This window comes from Candoia aspera, chromosome 3, assembly GCF_035149785.1.
Source record: "Candoia aspera isolate rCanAsp1 chromosome 3, rCanAsp1.hap2, whole genome shotgun sequence".
Classification (NCBI taxonomy): Eukaryota; Metazoa; Chordata; class Lepidosauria; order Squamata; family Boidae; genus Candoia; species Candoia aspera.
The window spans coordinates 158,076,931-158,102,310 of NC_086155.1; the positions used below are offsets into that span (position 1 = coordinate 158,076,931).

Here is a 25,380-nt window from a genome sequence, read left to right on the forward strand (position 1 = left end):
AAGTGCACAATGGTGATTTCTTGTGTTTCATTTGTTTCAGCAAAATTTTTTCTTCCAAAGGCTTATATTTATGTCTACAAAATTTATGCACCTCTATCATTTTTTTATCTATTGTATTACTTTTAAAGTCTTAAATTATAAAAAATATTTCATATACTGTCTCAGCAAGTGTTACCAAATAACAGGCAAATAAGCAAATAACTTAAAAGTACGCCTCATAACAAAGACTATTCCAAAACAGAAAACAGCCTTTCTTCCATCATGACTACTCTGGCAGGACCCAAAGCCAACCTTCAGAAGCTTGTCTTAAAGGGAGGCTCATGCTGAGGTGGCCTTCAAATAGCCTAGTTCTCAGCAACCATTTTAAACTGTACTCAGGCAGGGACAGAATGTCACTATACCTTATTCAGAGCATGCAAGATGATTCATACATTTGATTTGATATTTTTGCTATGTTTTATACTAGCAGTAGTTTCTGAACTACAGAATTCTGAAAATGTTCATTGAGCAGAGAAAGAAGTAAGTAAACCCATCAGTTTTTCCCTTGAATATGATGAAAAGTGAGAAACTAGAGAATTGGTTTAGATGAGGTAGTTTCTAAAAATTGTTTCCCTCTCTACCCATCATGTTTTGAATCCAGATTTTAATTGCAGGTGGCACCCTCATTCAATTTTGGATTTCATATGATAAAGAGGGTAGAATTAAATATAGCCCATACACTCATTGGGCTATACTCAAGAGACAAAAGTTGAGTATGGGGGTATAAAGCAGTTTTCCTTAATGTTGTCTCCCACTGTAGCCTTTACATGCCATCTGCCCTCAAATCCCTTACAAAGATCCCTGAATCCTTCTAGATAGACTGGCTCCAAGGAACAGATAAGTTTGTTTGAGGTGCCTGTTCCATTCTTGGACAGGAACATTCTTTTGCATTTATGCATTCATCAATCTTCCCTCCAATAATGATTTGGTAAGGAAACTGCCTAGGCAAAGAGAATGGATAGAAAACTTCAAGGTTTAACTTCCATCTACTGCAAATAACCAATGGCTTAAGTAAGGCCCAGGAGCATCTGCAGGGTTTAACTGCTTAACTGTGCATATCTAATATTCTTTAAATTATGCTAGTGGTTTTATGTTTTTAACATTTTATCATTTAAGTTGAAAAACATATGAAGCCCAACCTTCCAGACTTTATGAAGTAGAAAGAGCTAACAAAATATCAGCAAACAAAACAGAGAACCTATTAGGGAGATGCTGAACTCAGTCTGTTAATTATGGTGTTCAAATGTCAACATGTTGAAAGTAACCTTATTATGCTATTTATAGCTTTTAGAAAACTCTGCATAATGTCAACATTAACTGACTTGTGTACATAATTCATGAGGTGAAAGCTTAGGAAGAACAGAGTTATGCCAAGTAACTGGAGATTAAACAGTAAACAACAAATTTTAATTTCAGTAATAAATATAATAATAATAAAATCATTTAACTTCTACAATATTACAGTGCGGCCTTATTTAACAAACTGTTATGACTTAATTTGCCCAAGCTGAAGTCCAAAAAGTGATAATGCTTGGAAACAATTTTGAATATTGATTATGAATCTAGGTTTTGCTTTAAAAAGGTTTCATTTTCAGTACATAATTTGTCAATATAAGAAATAGAAAACCTGTGATATCCACAGCCAACCATATGAATATTGGGTAGAATTGACTAAAATGAATCTGAAAAGTGAAGCAGGGTGAATTAATTGGAATTAACTGAACCTGAATTTGGCATTCAGATATCCTATTAGTGAACTCTATTACTTCTGTTTTACAAAAAAATCGATCTTCTTTTTTGGTTATTTTTTTAAAAAATAAAATAATTTTGAGAATGGTTAGTTCTCTATTTAATAACAACTAAACACTAAAAACTTCATCCACTCATGATTTTTATTTATTATATTCACACTACTTCTTAACCCTCTTCAGAAGCTTAAACAAACAAACAAACAAACAAACAAAAAAACCCGATTATGTGAGTACAATGGAGGCATCCATGTTAATGGGGGAAGTATTAGGAAAGTTGTAACTGTGTTAAGGTGATCAAGACTGTACACCCTATGATAGCATAAGCCAAACATGGTTCACAAACTGGGAAATACAGTAACAGTATACACCTAAATGCATTTACATCCTTCTGATAGACATTCTCAGTCAACATATTCAACACATCAACATAGTCCCTCTTTTGAGGGATATGGACGGTGATGAAATTTGAAATATAAATAAATAAAAAATACAGGGGAGAGAAAAGGGTGTAGTGTGATAGTACTTTTTAAAAAAGAGAAGTCAAATTCTAATCTGTATTCCCCTCATCTGTGTAATTTAGATCCAGCTGGAGTTCTTAAATTAATATGCAGACTGGGTAACAGTTAACTTTTGAATAGATGCTAAAATTTTATTATATCATTCTTGCACAAAAATACGTATTTTAGGAAAAACTGCATGATGCTGTTGGGAATGTTTGAATTTTGACCATGAATCGAAATATAGAATCAAATATATAACAGTGAATATCTACATTCCCAGCAGAAAAGGATCTTATTTTTTATCTCTTTATCATGATTTGCAGTTCTACCTTCTGCAATATGTATATTGGTCCTGAACGAAACTGTGATAGTTGCTAGACAATAAGAAGATAATAATTCTTTATATTGTAGTGGTAAATGGTATGTTCTTATAATATCCTAACTTAACACAAATAATAATTTTATTGCTTACAAAGGCATGGAAGAAGAAAGCTTATGTATACATGATTTACTGAGTGATCTCAGTTTGGTATTATGAATAGAATGCATGTAGGAAAAATCATTGAATTATTGAATTTTTTTTAAAAAAACTACTGAAGGTGATCTCTGATTCACTGAAGACATACTAAATTTGTTCCTAAATTTTCATTATCAATAGGTATTAAATGATTTGCTTGGAGCAATCACTTAATTTAAATATTGCCAATACATTTTGGTTGGTGATATGCCAAGCTCCACTTAGTTCACATAAATCATCTTGTACTTTTCTGACAGTACTTTGAGAATGTTTCAGATATTGAGAGCTCTGGGGAAGAAATGGCAAACTGAGAACTTGCAGCAGAATGAAGAGCTGGCGAGTAGGCCAGCTCTTTGTAATTCCTCTCTGGACAAGGAGAGGACTTGAGATTGCCCACAAGTACTCCAGACAGTTTCTCCTTGCGAGGAGACCACAAGACAGCAGTCTCTGGTGGGTTTAGTTCTCTGGGAGATGAGGGAAAAGCCATCTTACTCAAACCATGTTTGGTGCCTTTAAGAACCCTGGGTTAGCACACTTCCTTTTCTAATCACTTTCGGAAATTGCTTGTTAACTGCTTTTCAGATATTAGGAACCTTTGGATCAACAAATCTGAAAACACCAGGTGAGTTTCCTTCAATCCTTAGCTAAAGAAGTTTTAAATACAAGTTTAAGGACTTCATTTTTTTTTGAATAAACAGCAAAAGGGTGATTAAAACTTTGATTTTAGAAAGTTACAAACAGACAAAAGGTCCCGATAAATTTGAAATAAAATTTTGGAATTAATTTTAAGAATCTGTCCCATGGGAAAATGCTCTTGTTTTGAATTCTTTAAAAAAATGATAGGATGGGACTTTGAAGGTTGGACACTAGAGGGAATTAAAGATTACAATTAAAGGAGAACACTTAAATTTGACTTACTAATACAGAATGGAGCAAAATATTTTAACATTGGACATATTGAAAGATCTTTGTGAACGATGGATCCAGAAGTTAATTTTAAGAGTGTCTGCCTCTATAGACAGACTGCGTTTAAAAGATGTTATGGAAGAGGAACAGGTTTTACTGGATAAGACTGAGACTGATCTGAAAGCAGATTCAAATATGACAAGCTGAAAGAATGATATGGACAAAGATGCTACACTGGGCATACAAAAGAAACCGGCTAATGTCTTAATAATTAAAAGGGATGTACAAATAACAAACCAAGAAAGTGACCTGGATAATTTTCCTATATTGGATTTACAAAAGAGGCTTGTTAAAGCTTTGAAGAATTTTGTGAGAAAGGACAGAGAAAAAATAAAAAGAAATAAAGCTTGAGGACATTATTTGAAGGGACTAAAGATCAAGATTGTTAAAAGTAAACGGAAGGATTATAAAGTAGGTTTATTTGATCAAGGTTAAAATACATATCTTATTTCTGATAACCCTTAATGGACTTTTGCTGATCAGGACTAAAATGACGAGGCTTTAAGGATTTGTTTATAGATGAGAGATCGGATATGGGAAGAAGAGATCTTTGTTATATTTTAAGAGAAGGTGGCAAGATACTAAAATTGTTTATACTTATTGTGATGAAGGGGGAAAGTAATTTCTTTATATATTTCTTCTCTTTTGCTTTACAATATTCTTATTTTTTCTTTCTTTTCTATTTTCTTTTTCTTTCTTTTCTATTTTCTTTTTCTTCTCTTATTTTTTTAGTTTGTATTAGTTTTTTATTGTTGTAGTTGTAATTGTTAGTAAAATTGCTATTGAAAAATAAAAAAAGAGAATGTTTCAAATATTGATGGAATTGGAAGAACTCTTTACTTGTTCACACTGTCACTCATGCCCAAATGATGGTGGTGTATGAACAGCTGGGAGGAAGGTTCAGTTTTACATCATTTGTAGGTCTCATTGTTAATACTAAAATGCTTCTAAAAATATTTAGCTTTGTTATTTCCTCTCAGTTATAATATTATGGATGGGAATTATAATTTTGAAGTTCTCTAGATCTGTTAATTATATTGTAATAATTAGAAATTTTGTGCATTCCAACTTGTGGGTTGTAACTCACAACTAAGCATGCAGTTTGCATTCAGGTAATCTCAGGTTGGCTCAAAGTACTGCTAGAAAAAGCCTCCAGAAGGTCTCAGATTCAATCCAGGAACAGTAAGAAAAAAAAAATGATCTCAGTCAGCCACTGATGAAAATACTGGTCAAAATGAACTAATGGTCTAATTTAATAACTTCCCTCACACATTCATCTAACTTACGTTTTTAGTTAAAATAGCTGCCTGGTTAACCCCTTATATTAAACCATGATGCCTGGTTTATAAAACATGATTGCTAAGTTCACATATGTATGAGTCAGCAGCCTCCTAAGGTCCCAATTTTGCTCAGGAGCATTTTATTGATAAGGTTTGTCAACTTGTCTTTCCTCTTGCTGGTTCTTCTTCACAAACATCTCCTTATTTATTCACAATTATTTATATTATGCATGAGCAAATCATGAGACAAGATGTATCATTCACAAGGGAAAAACTCCTTGAAACCAGAAAACACTGCAACCATTAAAAGCTTGAACTTTGGCCAGGTTGCTTCAGGCCCTCTTAATGTCTTTCGAGCATGCATGCGTATGCCCAGAAGATACTTCCACTCAGACAGTCAGCTGAAATCACAAGACTTTGGGAGAGCCTCAAAGTAGCTGTGGCCACTTCAGATCAAGTCCTGAGAGGCCTGAATGATTTATACAGCCTTAGTGTATATATTGCCTTTCAGGATGTTCTCAGAATGGCTTACAAGCAAGACTACAAACTATAAATAAAGTGAAATAAGTATTATTTAAAAGCAAATGCTTTTACTTCCCACAGGATAGTTGGTGGACATGGCTCTTGCACCAAGGAGAGGAATACAATAGTCAAGCTGGATCAGTTTATGTGGCAGTTGCCACATTCCTTCCCATATCCTTTTATAGACAGCAACAATGGCTGTGGGAGAGGGGAGAGAGTCCTGCTGAGCAGTTTCTCTGGTGGTCATTTCCTGTCTTCCTCCTCCTTGGAAATCCCTAATCAAACTACATACCATTGGGAAAGGAAGAACTACCCTGAAAGAGTGGTTAGTAGTATGCTACTTAGAAGCTCAGCCCAGACTCATAACATCGTTGGCTTAGAAGGGAAGCATGCTTGAGTTTGCATCAAACAATACATGCTACATTATTTTAAGCACATACAATTTTTTTACAAACAATACATGCTACATTATTTTTCACAAACAATACATGCTACATTATTTTAAGCACATTAAGTTCTTTCAGACCATTTTTGAAATAACTTACTCTTATGACAGTAAAAAAAAAAAGGAAAGCATTCACATAATGGATCTATTTAAAAATATTAATTTAATAGAAAATGCTGTAGACTGTTCTGTCATATGTATATTCTAAATAGTGCATTACATTATCATGCAGATGTGATTACTATTTAAGGCCAACAAGAGGAAATTTTGCTTGAAACAGACAAGCAACAACGGTAAAAATAATAGCATTATACTGTCAAGAAAACTGCTTCACAGAATTCATGATTTTACTTTTATAATGACTTCCCAGAGCAGCTTTTGTAACTAAGTTAATTCTCTTCCTTAGAAAGGAGAATGAGCTGTGCTTGTGCTTTGCATATATTAGCATTTTCACTAACCTATAAGGTCTTTTTTGCTTTTGGCTATAAGGTCTTCTTTCCTTCTTTATTTCATATTGGTCCAATTGGAATAATTATATTCTAATATACAATATTGAAATGATATTGCTTTGCTATGGTTATAGACACCTTATAAACATGTGTAAGAAGTGTATCTAGTTAGTCTCCATGTGAGCTGGAAATCTAATCACCATGCATCTCCAAAAGTGGATTTAGTCCTCATGCAGTATTAAAAACAAAACAAAACAAAACAAAACCAGATAAGCAGAAAGAGTGTACAAAAAGACAGGGTGGAAGTAAAAAAATTGTAGCAGATGTTTTAGCTTCTAAAAAGGAAATAATGTTATCAATTTAATCAGAACTATCACTATATTATGGGACTCTATCAGGGCTTCCAGGAATAGTTTCAGTCCTAAATAGACAATGATTATACTCATTTTGGCAAATCAGTGATAAGCAAAACTCCCAAATCTGGCATATAAAATATCACAAGCTGTTTGTCTGTCTGTCTGTCTTTTGGTTTACATGTCTTGTTGATTGTGATAAGTTGATACAAGCTATATCCATAAATAAGGTCAAAACAGTAAAAACCAATCAACAACATAACAAACTCATATATGTACTTATATGCCAAGATTGATAACACTCCCTTAAACAAATACCCTCCTGCAAGAGAGAACAGCCTCAAAACATTGTTCCCTCCACATCTTGCTGGATCAAGCCAGGTTTTTATGGCCTTCCGAAAGCCCAGAAGAGTAGAAATCATACAGGTAGTCCTTGCTTAACAACCATTCATTTAGTGATGGTTTGGACTTGACAGTGCTAAAACCCCAACTTATGGCCAGTCCTCACACTTATGACCATTGCAGCCCCCCTGCGGTCACATGATTGCGATTCAGGCAACTGGTTCGCATTTACAACCGTCACAGTGCCTGCAGTCATGTGATCAACATTTTCAACCTTCCCAGCTGGCTTCTGGCAAGCAAAATCAACGGAGAACCATGTGTTTCATTTAACAATCACATAGTTGCTTAACGGCTATGTGTTTCACTTAACGACCATATTAACAGCTGCCACAAACATGGTCATAAAATTGGGTCAGATTTGTTTAACGACCACATCACTTAGCAACCAAAATTCTGGTTCCAATTGTGGTTGTTAAGCGAGGACTACCCGGATTCTCCAGCATGTCTCTTCCCAGAGTTGGATAAAAAAAATATTATGAGCAAAAATAGCCCTACAGAATCAAAGTATTTTAAAATGTAAAAAAATGTTCACTGTTCTTTGTAATAGAAGTTCTTTTAAACTATTCCAGATTTTTCACTGCCAGTGTCAGGCAGAACTCCTCAGTCACTTCAGCAGCAAAGACAAGAGCAAAGTAACTAAGCAAATCCTGGCTCCCCCAATAATTTTTACTACTGCTTCATTTTCTCAATAAATAATCTGAACTTTCCCTTGGCTAGGACACTGTGGCTCATTCCTGAAGCTTTTTATCTTTTAACTTTATTTTTGCTCTCTGTATTTGGTGAAAATAGGCAGTGCATTAAACCTATCTACATGGCTGCAGTTAATCTGCATAACTGCAACTTGCAGCTCTCCTTATCATGAATCATTATAAATTATAACAAGTTAAATATATTTGGAAATATCTCTATTGCAGTCAGTGCCAGTGACTGATTTAGTGCAACCATTCTTTTCCTGGGTGCTTATCCAATTAGTAGATGAGTGCAATTTAAAGCTATTAGACCTAATGGGAGAATTTTTTGCTGATTTAAATGAGATGTTGATAGCACTCTGCATTTGCTGCAGTTCTTGCATCGGGTCCTTCCCTAAGATTTATCTCTGATTTGTAATACAATATTTTCTCAATCTTAGGACATTTCCCTTTAATCTAGTTGTATGAACTAATCATTTTGCTTAGTTCATACATTAAAATATATATATATGTACAGCAGTTTGAAACCCACTTAACAAAACTTCCAAAATCAGCTCTAGGTGAAGACACTACATCGATTGCATCTTGACTAATAGGTTCTTCATAACAAGAAAGAATGACAAATTAGTAGCCTTGCGGTGTTGTCCTCTATAGGGTTGTGGATGAGATTAAATAAACAGAATAACCTTATTTAAAAGGTATCTCAAAATTTAAGGCTACCAAGTAGCTGATCATTTCATTTCTTATTCCTGTTTCTAAATATTTCTAAGCTGTTTCAATAACCACCTAATGAACATATTTGTAACCCACATATGAAATGCCTTCTGCTTCTGTGAATTCTCTAACAGCAACCTTTTCATTTTATTCAAAGTACAATCTGTTTTGTTAAATACATTGGATGTTAACAAAATAATCTGCTTTTAAATCTGTTTAATCATAAAAATAAACCTGTTTTGCCAATGAAAATTCCGCAGACAACAGCAGATGTATTACAGTGTTTTTAAAAGAATTTTGCTTTCAAAAATATTTTGTCAGTCTGTTAAAAAGGTTGATTTCTGTTTTTACAGAAAGTAACATTAACATACATATATAAATCTGAAATGAGAAGGCTATCATTCATTCATTTATTCATTCATTCATCAAATCTATATGGCCGCCCATCTCACAAACTAGTGACTCTGGGTGGCATACAACAAGGCTAAAAACAATAAATACCAAACAGGTGTTGTTATTAAAAACTTAAAAACTATAAAAGCTATAAAATACAGAAAACTAAAAAACAAATATTAGTAAACAGCGGATGTTAATAACAGTGGAGCCACCTCAATATCTCACCAGTCCCTTGGGAACCCCAGGCCAGATGGCATAACCAGGATTTGAGGGACTTCAAGAGGGATGGAGCCAATCTTTGGGGGGGAAAGGATGTTCCATAAAGCGGGCACCATGACAGAAAAGGTCTGCTAAACCACTAAATGTAGCTCCCTACATGCCTCTTCTGTTAGATCTGGTGGGACTGGCAGATGTAATTGGGGTGAGGCAGTCCCTCAGATAACACGGCCCCATGCGATGCAGGACTTTAAAGGTCAAAACCAGCTCCTTGAATTGGATCTGGAAACAGACTATTAGGATGGTGAAAGGGAAGCGTGTTTTTAAGAAAATATTTTAATCGTTATTTTACTGAAAAAATATTTTGTAATAGGCAATTATACTGTGGAAAGACAAGCATCTGTGGAGTCTCCTACAACTTGGAAAAAAATCCTGGCAAAAGTATACAGAATGGAATTTTAAGCTTTTACAGATAATGTACAATGTGAGACTCCACAGCAATATGTGTACCCCAAAGCCGTAGGTGCAGCCCCAGACAGCTCCAAAAGTTAATACCAAAATATTTTCAATGAGATAGAAAGGTAATCTCATTGCAAAGTTGATAGAGCAATAATCTTAACTATATATAATTATAATTAAATGTAAGTGTAAATACGAATAAAATAAAATAATTGTCTTGACTCCATACACTACTTTCTAAAGCACACTACTAAGAAGCTAATTGCAGCGCTTGTGTTGTGCATTCTATATGGTCTATATTTTTTTAAATAAATACATACATAATTAAATGTAAGTGTAAATATGAATAAAATAAAATAGTTGTCTTGACTCCATACACTACTTTCTAAAGCACACTAGGTAAAGGTAAAGGTTTCCCTTGACATTAAGTCCAGTCATGTCCGACTCTAGGGGGCGGTGCTCATCTCCGTTTCAAAGCCAAAGAGTCGGCATTTGTCCATAGACACTTCCGTGGTCATGTGGCCGGCATGACTAAACGGAACGCCGTTACCTGCCCGCCAAAGCGGTACCTATTAATCTACTCACATTTGCATGTTTTCGAACTGCTAGGTTGGCAGGAGCTGGGACTAGCAACGGGAGCTCACCCCATCACGCAGATTCGAACGGCCAACCTTCCAATCGGCAAGCTCAGCAGCTCAGCGGTTTAACCCACAGCGCCACCGTGTCCCTACTAAGAAGGTAATTGCAGCTCTTGTGTGGTGCATTCTATATGGTCCTGATAGTCTTTATATCTCCACCCTCGGCCACCTGAGTGATGCCATGGATGTCCTGACCCAGTGCTTGGAGGCTGTAAGGGTCTGGATGGGGTGCAACGGGCTTCAGCTTAACCCAAGCAATACTCACTGTCACTCATGCCCTCGTGACCTTCCGTCTGGATTACTGCAACGTGCTCTACATGGGACTACCTTTGAAGAACATTCGGAAGCTTCAGCTGGTGCAGAATGCTGCATGGGTAGTAAGTGGAGTCGAATATTTGACACACGTAACACCGCTGCTATGGGAGCTGCATTGGTTGCCGGTGTGCTTCCAGGTGCAATTCAAGGTGCTGGTTGTTACCTTTAAAGCCCTTCATGGCTTGGGACCGGGTTACCTAAGGGACCGCCTTCTCCCAGTTGTTTCTACCCGTCCAATTTGATCTGGTAGATTGGGCATCCTACGGATCCCATCAGCCAAAGAATGTCGGTTGGTAGGGACTAGAAAGCGTGCCTTTTCAGCTGTAGCGCCTGCCCTCTGGAATATTCTCCGATCAGAGATCAGGATGTCCCCAACCCTGTTGTCCTTCCATAAGGCCGTGAAGACCTGGTTATGTGCCTGGGCCTGGGGCCCTGAGTGTGGTAATGGTCCCGTTTCTTGGTTGTATTAACATCTTACATTGTTTACTTGGCAGCCATGTATATTTATTTTTTTATTGTAATTGTTTTTATTGTAATAGTTTTATCGTTTTATGGTTTTTATTGTAAGCTGCCCAGAGTCACTTGTTGAGATGGGCAGCTATAGAAATTGAATGAACAAACAAACAAACAAATAAATGTAAGTGTAAATACGAATAAAATAAAATAGTTGTCTTGACTCCATACACTACTTTCTAAAGCACACTACTAAGAAGCTAACTGCAGCTCTTGTGTTGTGCATTCTATATGGTCCTGATAGTCTTGATTATAATTATTTTTAGCATATTGTAAATATTCACCTCAGCAAAAGTAGAAATAGGATAATTGCCTTCAACTAAAAAAGTAAAGGGTATTTGTACACTTCAAATATGCAAGGAGAATCCTGTGAGTTGCCCATGAATGTTTTGACCATCAGCTATCTATAGTACGACAAACTATTAAGGGTGTTTATACTCCTAGAGGTTAAATATTAGTACATCTGTACAGTACATACCCATCATGCTATTTCTTTTTGAGGTAAGCAGAGGGCAGAAAAGGAGTAAGAAATAGTAATCCTAAGAAATGAAAGGCAAAAGCCAAGAAAAAAAAAGGAAACACAGCTAAAAATAGTTTACAGCACCATTCACTATAGCTCTCCATATCTTTGTATTCTTGCAAACCACATTTCTTCTACCACATCCATATATTGCTTCATACAATGCTAAACTAATACCACTCACCTGTGCTACCTTTCTCTTTGACATAACAATAACAGCATCCTTTCAATCATCAGGCACATATGCAGTCTTCACAAACACGTTACATCACACAATTTCTCCATTAACAAACCCCATCCGTGTTTCAAAATTTTCCCAGTTATTTACTGGATTTGTTGGCTGCCCCGCAAAATCAGTACAAAACCTGTACTATACAGTACAGTACTGTACAGTACAAAATCTGTACAAAATCAGTACAAAACCAACACTAGTAAAAACAGCAACCACTCAGGGAGCAAAAGCTCTCCATCCATATTTGTCATGACTCACAATGCCTGTCCATCCAAGGGCAGGTGCTGTAACAGTGAACGCCCACCTCCTGGTCCCACTAGGTGAGACTACTTAATTGAGGAAACCTGAAGCAAGCCAGTGTGAGTATGGGCAGACATTATGGAAGATAAGCAGTCCTTCAGATGGCTAGGTTCTATGCCATGTATATCCAGTACCTTGAATTGCACTCAGAATGCAAATGGCAACCAGTGCAGTTCACATAGGAGGGGCATTATATGGACATAATGAAGCTTGCCCATCACTGCTTGTGCCACCCTTTCTACACCAGCTGTAGCTTCTGAGTGGTCTTTGGCAGCAATGGCAGCAAGCCCTCATGCATTGCAATAATCCAACTACAAGGTGACCAAGGCATGAGTGATCACAAGGAGGCCTTCTTCTCCAGGAATGGACATTAGGGCCAAGAGGCACAGCTGAATATTATTAGTGTACTGATGAAGCCTGACCCCGAAACAACAGACCACCTCCCCCTGTGGCTTCGTGTAGATGTTGAACAAGAGGAAAGTTCAGCCCTGAGGCACTCCACAAATTAGGGACTTCAGACTCAATCTCTCCCCTCTAACCAACTTCAGCTGGAACCAGTTGTAGAGAAAGGAGAACCACTAAAAGCATGCCCCCTACTCCCACTCCCTGCAATTAGTCTAGAAAAATACCATGGTCTATGGTATTGAGAGCTGCTGACAGATCAAAGGGGAGAGGGGTGGAAGATGATAGCTCTACCCTAATCCCCTACCTTAAGTTATTAATAAACAGTCTCATCTGTGTACTATATCCCATCTTGTAACCTGACTGAAAAAGTTCCAAATAATCCACTTCTTACAATATCCTCTATAGTTGCAACCTGACCACCTTCTTGATACAGGTAGTCCTCGACTTATGACAGCATTTAGGACTGGAATTTCAGTTGTAAAGCACGACCGCATCACTTAGCAATGGCAATCCCTGCAGTCCTGGTTGCTGTCATTAACCAAATCCCATAGACATTAGGTGAGGCAACTCCCTGCTGACTTTCCACAACCAAATCAGTGGGGAAACCAGCAGGAAGTTGCAAGTCCCAGGCGGCTTGCAAGCAGGCCAGCAGGCAGGTATGTGCTACTGCTGGATGGAGGAGGGTGCGAGGGAGTGTGTAAGGGTGCAAGAGGAGTGTGACGAGGCTTTGTGAGGGTGCTCAATGTGCAAGGGAGTGCATGAGAGTGCAAAGGAGGTGCAGCAAGAATTGGGGAGGGTGCGTGGGGGTACATGAGTGGCAGGAGAGGCACGGTGAGGCTCAAGGAGGGTGCATAGGTGGGGGAGACTTTCAGGGGAAGCTAGTAGGGAAGGTCGCAAGTGGCAATCATGTGATCATGGGGCACTGCAATCAGTTGTAAATGCAAGCTGGTTGCCGAGTGCCCAGATTGTGATCATATGACCTCAGGGGTACTGGGATGACCAGAATTCCAAGGACAGGTCATAACCACCATTTGTAACTTCAAATGGTCGCTGAACAAATGGTTGTAAGTCGAGGACTACCTGCAAGTTTCCCTAAAAAGGAAATGTTGAAGACTGGATTAAAATTTTCCAGAATGTTAGGATCAAGTAAGAAAGGGGGAGTACTACTGCCTCATTTGAGTCTGGTGGAAACACCTCCTCTCTAAAAGAGGCCAATACTACATGGACCCAGCTGCATGTCACCTCCTGAGTGGCATTCACAAGTCAGGAGGGACCAAGAGCTAACAAGCAAATGGCCAGCTTAATACATGTAGTCTTCGCTTAACAACTGTTCATTCAGCAAAGTTATGGTGGCACTGAGCAAATGGTAGTTACGACCAGTCCTCAAAGTTACAGCTATTGCAGTGCCCCGTGGTCATGTGATCAAATTTCAAGCACTTGACCTCTGCTGCCCCCTGCTGCTACCCCCAGCTGACCTTCACTGTCTTCTTCCTCCTCCTGCTGGCCCGGGATCCAGGTGCTGGGTGAGGGCACAGCAGTAGGGTGACTGTAAAGTTATATGTAAATGTTTTATGAGAAACACCTGGGGAGACCAGGCATAGCCCTCAGCTAGATAGTGGGTGAGGCAAGAGGGTCAGAAGAGACTCTCCCTAGTTTCGCAGGAGATGAGGGGGGGATTGTTCTTTCAGACTTGCAAGATTCTGTCAATGTAGCTTTACAATAAGGTAGAATTAGCTCATCTGGTTGAGGTTCCTATCTGGTTTACCCCATGAAGCTGACAGTGGCAGAGCTTTGTCTACCACAGGGAGATTGCTGGACCCGTCCGGCAAGGAGGCAGTGGGACCAAGCCGGTGGGAGAGACAGGGCAGCAATGCAGGTGAAGCAGCCCCATCTTCCTCTGCTGGTGCAAAGAGCGATAGCCTGCACACTATGGAGAGCGCAGTGGGATGGGACAGCAAGGCGCGGCACGCTCCATCGCTGGGCAAGGCAGGAGATGTGGCAGCGGCTCCCCAGGCAAAGGTGCAGCTGTGTGGGAGGCGCTGTTTGGGGTGGCAGCAGACTGGGGAAAGTGGAGGGATGAGGTCTTCCTGGAGACACAGCATGCACTCTGCAGCTTGCGTTGGAAGCACTCCTGGAGAACCAGCCTGCAGGGTTCAGCGAGGGGTGGAGGTGAGCCCAATGCTGACAGAGCCCTCTGCTTGCTCTTGGCCCCGCCTTCCTCCTGCAAAGCCTCGCAAAGAGCCAGCAGCTTCATGAGCTACAGAGCGCACGCTGGAAGCACTCTTGGAGAACCAGTCTGCAGTTTTCAGCGCATTGCAAGCTGCCGGCCCTTTGCAAGGCTTTGCAGGAGGAAGGAGACAGCAAGCCGCATTCAGTGTGTGGAACCCTGGCAGGCAGAACAAGTGTTCAAAGACCCCCTGCCCCCAGGTGGTACAAAGGACAATTGGCAAGGTGCAAGCAATGATCTGGTCTGCGGCGGTCTGAGACGCCACAGGGCTTGGCCAAGCAATGAGCCACCAGCTGGGCCATGGCTGCTCCAGGTCATGATCCACCACCCATGCCCACTTTGCTTTGTCTCACCTCCTGGGAAGTGTCAGCCTTCATGGAATGAGTGGCTGCTTTGCAAGAAAATGGCTGGCAGCCAGGGAAAAGGCAGCAAGCTGCGTCTGGTGTATGGAGTTCTGGCAGGCAGACTGAGAGTGCACATGGGAATGTGTGATGTGCTGAGACTGCTGAAGCAGGGCAGGTCTGCAAAGAGTCTGGTGGGTGGGCTGGCGGCAATGGCAGCAAGCCCAGTACCGACAGAGACCCCGTGCCAAGGAGGAAGAAGATGGTGAAGGTCAGCTGAGGGCAGCAGCAGTAGCCGGCAGAGTGCAGGGTGGCCAAAAAGGCAGAGATGGGGAGGAGATAGGCAGGTGGGGCGAGCTGAAGCAGAGGTGAATGAGGTAGGGCAGGGAAGCATGAGGTCCTGGCCTAACAATGGCACAGTCTTGGCCTAATGACTGTAACTGGGACTACTGGAACTGCCATCACTAAGAGGTGTGGTCATGCGATGTTTCACCTAATGATCACTTCACTTAGCTATGGAAATTCCTGTCCCAATTAGGGTCATTAAGTAAGGACTACCTGTGGTACTGAGATTCCTGGCCACTTCCTCAGGATTTACAAGGTCAAAATCCTCCCAAGTTACCAAGCATGCCTTTCGCACCCTGACTGGGTCAGCCTAGTCAAGTCCAACTCTGAGTGAATCTGAGTGACTTTATTCTCTAGATGCTAGAATATTCCTCACAGCAGCTCAAAAGATTGTCATGAGGCTCATCTCTGCCCAAAAAAGAGTGGGTCACCTGAAAAAGGGCTGTCAATCAACTATCAGCAGACACAATAACAGCAGAGTAATACCTGTTTCACCATTCATATTGCCACAATGTAATTCCTAATATAAGTTCTCATACTTGCTCAACTGACTTCCTCCAATAGCACTCTAGGCATCTCTTCTGATGTCCTGATGTCATCTCTCAGAGGTCCTTAGAAAACCAAGGACCTCAGCAAGATTGATGTACAGCGAGAAGCCGCATAGGAACTATCTGATCTAAGGCCCTTGTCACCTGCCCATTTCAGGCAGAAACGAAGGCTTCAGATGACTAGCTTGCCATATCTTCAGGAAAAAAACTAAGAGCTCACTGAAACACCTCTGAGTCCATTAGGTATCTGGAGCAGGCAGATCTAATAGGTTCTGCCTCCCCAAGGGAAAGAAAAAGCACCTGTAAGTCAAAAAGCAATCAGACATTAATCTGTTCCTGACAACGTTCATTTTGCAACTACCCTGAGGGGTGAAAACTTAGTATGCAACTCACAGCAACCGCTGGGCCCTTAAAAATTTGGGACAGAACCATGGCCATGAACTCCTGAGTTGTTCCTGACTCAATACCACCTGAGGGCACCTTAAAATCCCCAAAGCCCATCAGCCTCAGACAGTCAACTGACAGTCCGCAATGGAACAAATTACTCAGGCTGGGAAGTTGCTATGCATCAGGGACATTGATGCAACAACACACTCAACTGTTCCCTGGAGCCCAGCTTCAGCCATAAAATCTCCTATCTGGTAACCTGCAGCACAGAGCCTCCGAAAACCATCCTGCCACCCCTCCTCCCCTACCCTGGAGTTGTGGCTGATGACAAACACAAAACCCAAGTGGGCACATCTCCAAGAGGGGACTTCTGGCCCTGACTGCCCCCAGGTCTCATTTATATAGGTCAGGTCATCTGACTTCTTCATAATCAAGTCATGGACAAGGATATCTTTATTACACATTGTCTTGGCATTTAGTAGCAGCAGCACACGGAGACTGGTTCATGAAGGATCTGGTGACTCAGACTCAAGGATGAACACTGAGTCCTGGTAAATCTCTAAAATACTTTTTCCAGAATTCTCTCACTTCAGCTTCATTCCAAATAATTTCATCCTGTTATTTTTTAATTCTGTTCACTCTGCTGGAAACTCCTTGTTTCCACCCATTTCAAAACTGTGTTGTTTTTTATTTCCAGCAAAATAGCTCTATATTTTCTATCTCTCTTTTAATCTTAATATTTTTGACTATATTCTTTGCAAACAGAATGTACCATTCTCTCATTCTCATTTTTGCAGAAATCATACTCTTATGTGTATTTCTTTTTATCCACTGTCTCTTTCATTTCATCATTCTACCAAACATCCTTTTATCATTCTTCACATTAGTGTAACTCTCAAAAGACATTTTTGTGGCACTCTAATATATTTCTTTTCAGTTTATTCCTTATTCTCTTTTCTTATAACCACTTTCTATTTATTCTGGTGGCAGACTATTTATCTGTCTTTTTTCCTGCAGTCATTCTATTTTTATTCTAGTTTCTTTCACTTCTTTCCTTTCTTCCATGTCCATTTTCTCCCACGGTACACTTTTGACAATATGATCTGGTCCATGTTCAGAAGCTCTCTTCATGTTTGTAACCTAATTCTCTCAATCTTTCATCATAATCAGTCACCATTCTCATTCATTCTTGGATCTCCAGATTGCTCAATTATTTTTTTCATACTTTCTAATATCATTCCCACTGATCCATTCATGTCATTTAACAACTGTTAGCATAGTAACTGTTTCTCATGGAACATATTCATTCAGAATATTGCATAATTCGCCCCCCCCGCAACTAATCCATGAGTCTTCCAACAACACCAATCACTAGAGCAAAACACATACTTATCACCAGTCTTTGGACTCCTACTTTCAAATGCATTCACAGTAACTCAGGCGACATGATATATACATTTAGCACTTTCATTCATAATTAAACCTCTACTTTCATTTCCTTGCATATATTCCAGCCCATTCCATAAAATCAGACCACCTTTATTCAGATCTAGTACATCCTTATGCTTTCTCTTAGTTCCCCAGACACAGAACATATCTTCTCACTTTCATTTTATTTATTAATTCACGTTGTATCATTTACTCCTCTTGCATTCCAAGTCACAATATTTAATATGTCATGGTGGTCTCAGAGAAACACAAAGATGTTGAGCTCTATCATTATGGTTTGGTCTGTCAAGGCTTTCACATAACATACTTCACTAAGACAGAGAAGGTATAGATTCAGTTACTAGCATTAACTGTTGCTGTTGCTAAATATAGTCTTCTTTGCAAATGGTAATATTTTTCCAAATAATACTCACTTAGATTTAACAAGCCAAGCAGCATTTTGATAAACAGTAAAATGGGAAGAGTGGGTTAAACAGACAATTATTTTACCTAATATGTTATGAATATTAGTATTAAATAATCCATTCTGGTTTATGATGAAAACATTAGTTTGACTATATTAGAAACTTTAAAATCCCAAGTTCACAAATACTACACAACTACATCATAATAGCTGGATATGAAAATAAAGAATGAAATTACATCAGAATAATTTATAACAAATAATTTCACAGTAATTTATAAGAAAACTTGATCTGAAGATAAGGTTCCTAAAATAAAACTGGTTCATCCAACAATTTTAGCATATGCTCCCCCTCTGACAATAATTCTTCTTTGAGATGCACCTGTTTTAAAAACAGGCTTTACTAGTTTTAGATATTGGCAGAAATGTTCAAGTTCTGAACCTGATGCCCCTAATAACATGTACTACTGTACCTGTATATTATTCAAAGATATTTTATACTTATTTTTCAGCATGAATAGCTACAAATATTTTATCCATGTGTGTAATATATACTATAATTATGTCTGGAAATAAAACATTTTAAGTTGTAGAAAAAAATAGCTATAGAAATGCCATCAGTTATTATGAATAGAAAATGCATGAAGCTACTAAGTTATTAAGGTACTTATTTCTTATTCATTCTCATCAGCTATGGAGAACATGAATTTCTCTTAATCATTAATCCTGCTTTATGGTCGACTGCCTGTATAGTAAGAAAAGCTTTTGGATTTCTGTGTCTCTTATTTTCTTATGTGAATTTCTGAACATGAATATGATTGGCAGTTTAATGGTATTCATTGATAGCCACTTTTTAGCTTAAGTGGTTATTTTTCTTTTCCATTACTAAGTGGATGCTTTTAACCTCTCGTGGTCATGTATGCTAAATAAGAAATAGTACATTAAAGCAGATTGTGGCTCCAGTAAGGGGAGAAAAAAAACCCAGTAAGGTAGCCAGTTTCAAAACAGGAGCAAAGAAAAAGAAGCTCAGACAGACAAGCTATGTAAAGACTAAGATACAAAATGAGGTAGCAACTAACTTTAAACGGTGTTATTAAAAAAAAAACACTGCCTAGCACTACTGAAAGACTATGCTTTTCACAATGTAAAGACATGCAGTAAAAAACAATTCAGTAGCAATAACATGTTTCCTTCTGAACCAAGGAACAAAAAGCCTGTATTGTACAAGGATTTGCTTTAACCAAGAAAGGACTACAGGCAGATTTCCTGACTTTTTTCCTCTATGAGAAAAAGTAGACACTTTACACACGACCGCACACACACACACTGTTCTTCTCTACATTACAGTGATGTTACAGAGCTTTTAGGTTAGCTTTTAGGTAGACAACGTATGCGTATTTCCAAACTATACACATACAGTTCTATACAGCCAATTACAAATGTTGCTTTTTACACTGTCTGACATGTTTCAATCTCCCCCACCCTACCCGACATGCGGCTTCTGTCACTACTTTCACTTTTCCCCTCATTTTTAATTAAGAAAGGTGAATGGAAAGAGGAACAAATAATTTTTTTTCTTAGCTTCTGGCATTCTAGCACCTTTGTCCCGCTGACGTCTGTTCTGTCTTCCGAAAGCTGAAGTCTGCACAGCAGATCTTTCCCTTGGGCCTTGCTTGCTCCTGCTGGGTCTTCAGTTTCAGATGCCTCCTCCACCTGCTCCTTGATGCACATGTTATCCTCAGTCCATGCTGTACAAAGACAACTCCAGCCATGCCCAATAACCTCTGCTCCACTGCTTTACACTTCTGTTCTTTTGTGTACATTCACTTACAAGGCAGATGTGTCAATGTCCAGGTGTTCTGATTAGGGAGTTTCTCAGTGTCTGCATGACACTGAGCCTAGTTTAGAAAAAGCAACTTTAACTCTGAGAATATGATATTACGTCATGTCCATCAGGGCAACTCATCCTGCCACACCAGAAAAAGGATAAATGCTCTTTTCAATGTAACAGCAGCAGTAGCAGCAGCAGCAGCAAATGCCCTCTCTGCAAAGAAGCTGAAGAAACAGTGGACCACCTAGTTAGCTGCTGCAAGGAGATTGCCCAGACTGATTACAAACAACATCATGACAAAGTAGCAACAAGGGTGTATTGGAATATCTGCGAGAAATACCAGTTCCCTGCAAGCAAGAACTGGTGGGACCACAAAATAGACAAAGGAAGAGAAAATGAAGAAGCTAAAGTGCTCCGGGACTTTAGAATTCAAACAGATGAGCATCTGCCACACAACACCCCAGACTTAACAACTGTTAAGAAAGACAAAAAAGTCTGGATAGTGGACACTGCAGTACCTGGACACAGCAGAATAAAAGAGAAAGAACTTGCAAAAATCACAAAATACAAAGACCTGCAAATAGAAGTAGAATGACCATGGCAAAAGAAGGCAAAGGTAGTACCAATAGTAATAGGCGCCTTGGGTGCAATTCCAAAGCACCTGGAGCACCACGTGAACACCATCAGCATTGACAAAATCACCATCAGTCAATTGCAAAAGGCAGCTTTACTTGGAACAGTTTACATCCTGCGACGATATCTTTAATATTATTAAACCACAACATCTGTCTGTCTGTCCCAGGTTCCTGGGAAGGACTGGATAGATGGACAAAAATGCCAAATCCAGTGTAACACCTGGCTGACTGTGTGACCAGCCATAATAATTTATTAAATTGATATGCCACCCAACTTCAGTGACTCTGGATGGTTTACAGATTGTTGAAAACCAATTAACAGAACACAAAACACAAAACAAAGAAAAAGATGGCAAGGAAATAAACCCAGAATGGAACAGAAAGAAAGGGGCGTCCTCTCCAAAGGCTTGGGTGAAAAGCCAGGTCTTTAAGGCCCTTCAAAATACCAATAGGGTGGGAGCTGTTTGAATTTTGGAGGGAACCTCATTACAGAGGGCAGACACTACTACAGAGAAGGCACACTTCTGGGGTCCAGGCAGATGGCATTGTTTAATCAATGGAACCCGGAGCGTGCCAACCCTACCAGATCGAACTGGCCAGGCAGATACTGTAGGAGACAGGCGGACCCTCAAGTAACCAGGCCCTATGCCATGTAGGGCTTTATAGATAGTGACCAACACCTTGAACTGCACCCAGAAGCAAACTGGCAACCAGTGCTGCTCACAAAGCAGAGGTGTTACATGGGCATACATGAGGCATGCCCATGCTGCTGCATTCTGCACCAGCTGAAGCTTTTGTGTGGTCTTCAAAGAAGCCCCATGTAGAGTGTATTGCAGTAGTCATGCCATGAGAACCCCCCAGGTCTAGGAAAGGATGCAACTGGGGCACCAGATGAAGCTGGGCAAAGGAAGCTTCATCAAGCAGGAGCTGTGAGTCCAGGAAGACCCCCAAATTGTGCACCACCCTTGAATGGGGGAGTGCCACCCCATCCTCAGTCAAAGTTGGTGTATCCCCATATCTGGGTGCTCCAAACACCCACAGCACTTGGCCTTGGTAGGATTGAGTCAGAGATGGTTCTTCCCCATCCAAACCTACACAGCTTCCAGGCACTGGGACAAAACTTTGACAGCCTCACTTGGCCAGCCCAGGGTCTAAAGACATAATGGAGTATCATCAGTGTAATAATGATACTGAACCCCAAACTGGCAGATGAACTCATCCAGCGGTTTCATGTAGATGTTGAAAAGGAGGAGAGAGAATAGAACATTGCAGCAACTCACAAAGGAGAGTCCTAGGGGACGATTTGTCTACGCCAATCTACACTGACTGGAACAGGCCCTGAAGAAAGGAAGAGAACCACCATAACATGGAGCCCCCGATCCCCAATTCATGGCTCTGAAGAACAGTGGTCTACGGTATTGAAAACCGCCGATATACCTAATCATATAGTAATTTCATGCTGGTCTTTGAAGGCCCACTAGAGTGCTGAATGGGGCACTGAAAGCAGAGAATGCCAAGTGCCAATGCACTGCTCATCAGTTATATGGCCAAAGAAACTGTAGCTATTTAGGAGCAAAAATCCTGCACATGCCCTGAGCTCTTTTTATGTATTACTTTTTTACATGACACACAATGCTATCCTAGTCTTAAATTCTTAGAGTGAACAAACACAATGTAACTAGGGATTTGAAAATCTACAGAAAAGCATGCCAAAATGAGAATATTTATGCATGCACTTATTTTAGAGCAACTAAACTATTATGGAACATCCTTTATAGTCTTTATCATATATATGTCACCAGGACCACTAACCAAATAATGTTTTTTTGGCATTATGATGGCTTGCTTCATAGATAGGTCTATCTGTGAAGCAAACCATCATAATGCCAAAAAAACATTATTTGGTTAGTGGTCCTGGTGACATATATACAATAAAAAGACTGTGATTTCATTGTTATGACCTAAACACATTGTTTTTAAAGAACAATATTACAGAATATAGCAATTCTAAGACTTCATATACATTAGAATTAAATTGGTTAATTTTCAAATTTAAAACTGTCCTCCAAATGACCATTACCTAAGTGGTCTAAATGCAATTAAAAAAATTCTAAGCAGATGGGATGAGCCTATTAATAATAAAAATAAAATTGCTGGGCTCAAGGTGGCCTGACAACACCACTGGTAATTTCTCTCTGGAGCTCCGCAACTGATTTCTCTTTGTTAAGCAGTTTCCTTACTCATAATTATTTCCTTTCTGAACTTCAGAGGAACTAAAGAAGCTTTGAAATTCCAACTTCATCCTTTTTCTACTTCTTCCAAAAATTCCTACTCAATAAGTTCTTGGGCCGCTTAATATCAGCTGCAGGAAGAACAAGACCCAGATGCATATGGTATTGCATACATAATGCACAAATACTATATAGATAATATTGACAAATACCAGCCTAAAGCTTTTTCATAACAGAAACTAAACATGATTTCTGGACTTTTTAGAGACTGCACATAATAAAATGGTATGATGTATGTTTTTGCATAAAAGCTTCTTTTAAAATGCATAAAATGCATAGTGATAATTTCTGAAACAAAGGACACTTACATCTACATAAGACCAAACAAACAAATATTTTACTAAAAAATGTTACTATGAGTATGTGCGGATCTCGAGCAAGATGATCACTTTGAGAAATCAAGTGCTGTAACTTCTACAAATTTAACAAGATAGATATGCAGAAACATTGGAAATAATGTACCAGCCATATAAGTTGTAAAATTGCATACAGTCATAGAAATCAGGCAAATATATGAATATAAAGTGTTGAAAAGTGAGGTTTTTTTTTAATTTAATAAGTAAAGATTATTGAACAAAGTTGTTTCCCATTTTTAAAAATTTTATACTGGAGCATTTTACCTAACAAACTCACAGAACAGCATATGAAGTTGTTAGTCTTAGAGATACAGCTCTTGTGACATCTTCCTACAGGCAGTCCTCACTTAACAACCCTAATTGAGACTGGCAACTACATTGCTAAGCAAAGTGGTTGTTAACAGAAACATCAAATGATCGCCCTGCTTAGTGAGGGCAGTTCTGGCAGTTTCTGTTGCTGTGGTTAAATGAATCTGGTGGATTGTTAGCTGAGGACTCGCCCCTATCCAATCCATTCCCTGCTTGGTCTCTCCCAGCCCTGAACCTCGATTCTTCCAAGGCAAGGGACTGCCTCCCCTTCAACTCTCCCCACCCACTTGGCTCCCTGCCATCTCTGCCCTTTTGGCTGTTCTGCACAGCATGAAGAGGCCTTTGTACTCCTCTGCCACTGCCCCCAGTGGACCTTCCTCTCTGTCCCCCTTGGCACGATAGTTGTGTTCTTCCTTCCCTCCGCTGGGCTCACCTGAAGTGCAGCCTCAAGCCCCATGGCATGCCAAGCAGCCCCATTGCCGCAGTGCACCAAGCAGCCCCAGAGCCACAGCGCAGCAAGAAATCTTGTTGCTGCTGTGCACCAAAAAGCCCCAGAGCCGTGGTGTGGCAAGGAGCTCCAGAACAGCGGCACGGCAAGCAGCCCTAGAACTGAACAGTTCTAGGGATGCTTGCCATGCCGCAACAACGTGGCTTCTTGGCACACCGTGGCTTTGGGGCTGCAAGAATATATATTTATTTATTTATTATTAAATTTAGCCACCACCCATCTCCCCCCAAAGTGGGGACTCTGGGCAGTTTACAACAAAATAAAAACATTAAAATACTATAATAAATATAAATATGCCATAAACATAAATACAAGAACAATTTTAGCTTATATACATATGTTTTACATATATATATATATATATATATATATATATATATATATATATATATATATATAATATGTACAGTATATATCATTTTGTTTAACTATTGGAATACAATTGCCATATATTAGTCTACAATTCAAGTAAGTTTGGAGCTTTTTCCAAAGGTGTACAATTTTATAAAAAACTTACATATGCTGCTGTAATGAATAGCATGTGATTAAAAAAACATAGGAGTCTTCCAGGGGATGCTGAAGATTTGTATTAATGTAACATACTTTCCCCTGTTTTTAATTACTGGAATCAAAACAGAAATATTACTAATGCCATGTTGTTTCCCATTTGTCATACAGTCCTTCTTGGATTTTGGATTTCGGAAAGCCATGAACTTACCACATTTTCAATCTTATTGAAACTTAATCATATTTGGTAGAGAAAGGAAAGGAAAACAAACAAGGTTACCTGTAGCCAAAGCCTGTTTCCTTGAACAGTTCTACCATTGGCAGTGCAATGAAAAGTGGCAAACTGGCCAGCGTTGACTTCTACACTCTGGACACGCAGGAAATGGGGTGTGCTGGCTGTTGAAAATAAAGGAGTGGCAAAGAGAATCATATTATTAGCACCACATTGTTCTAAATGACTTTTCTGATGAGATTTTTAAAAGAATTGTTTTCACAGAATGGTAAAGTTGGAATGGGCCATTCAGATTTCAATAAAGGAATCCAAATCCTACTTTGTTTTAAACATCTGAATAACATATTTACATTATAAGACAAGAAATTCTGACTGAAATTAATTTTAATA

The 25,380-nt window shown here is 39.2% G+C and overlaps 1 protein-coding gene across 7 annotated transcripts in view; it reads right to left on the reverse strand.

Annotated features, from left to right (window-relative positions):
- The window catches only part of PTPRM (protein tyrosine phosphatase receptor type M), a 516,027-nt gene that overhangs the window by 293,551 nt on the left and 197,096 nt on the right, over positions 1-25,380 (reverse strand). For all 7 annotated transcript variants that reach the window (XM_063299123.1, XM_063299121.1, XM_063299120.1 and 4 more), the window contains exon 5: positions 25,039-25,154. In XM_063299123.1, the coding sequence (XP_063155193.1) occupies positions 25,039-25,154 (116 nt within the window). The remainder of the gene's footprint in view (positions 1-25,038; positions 25,155-25,380) is intronic.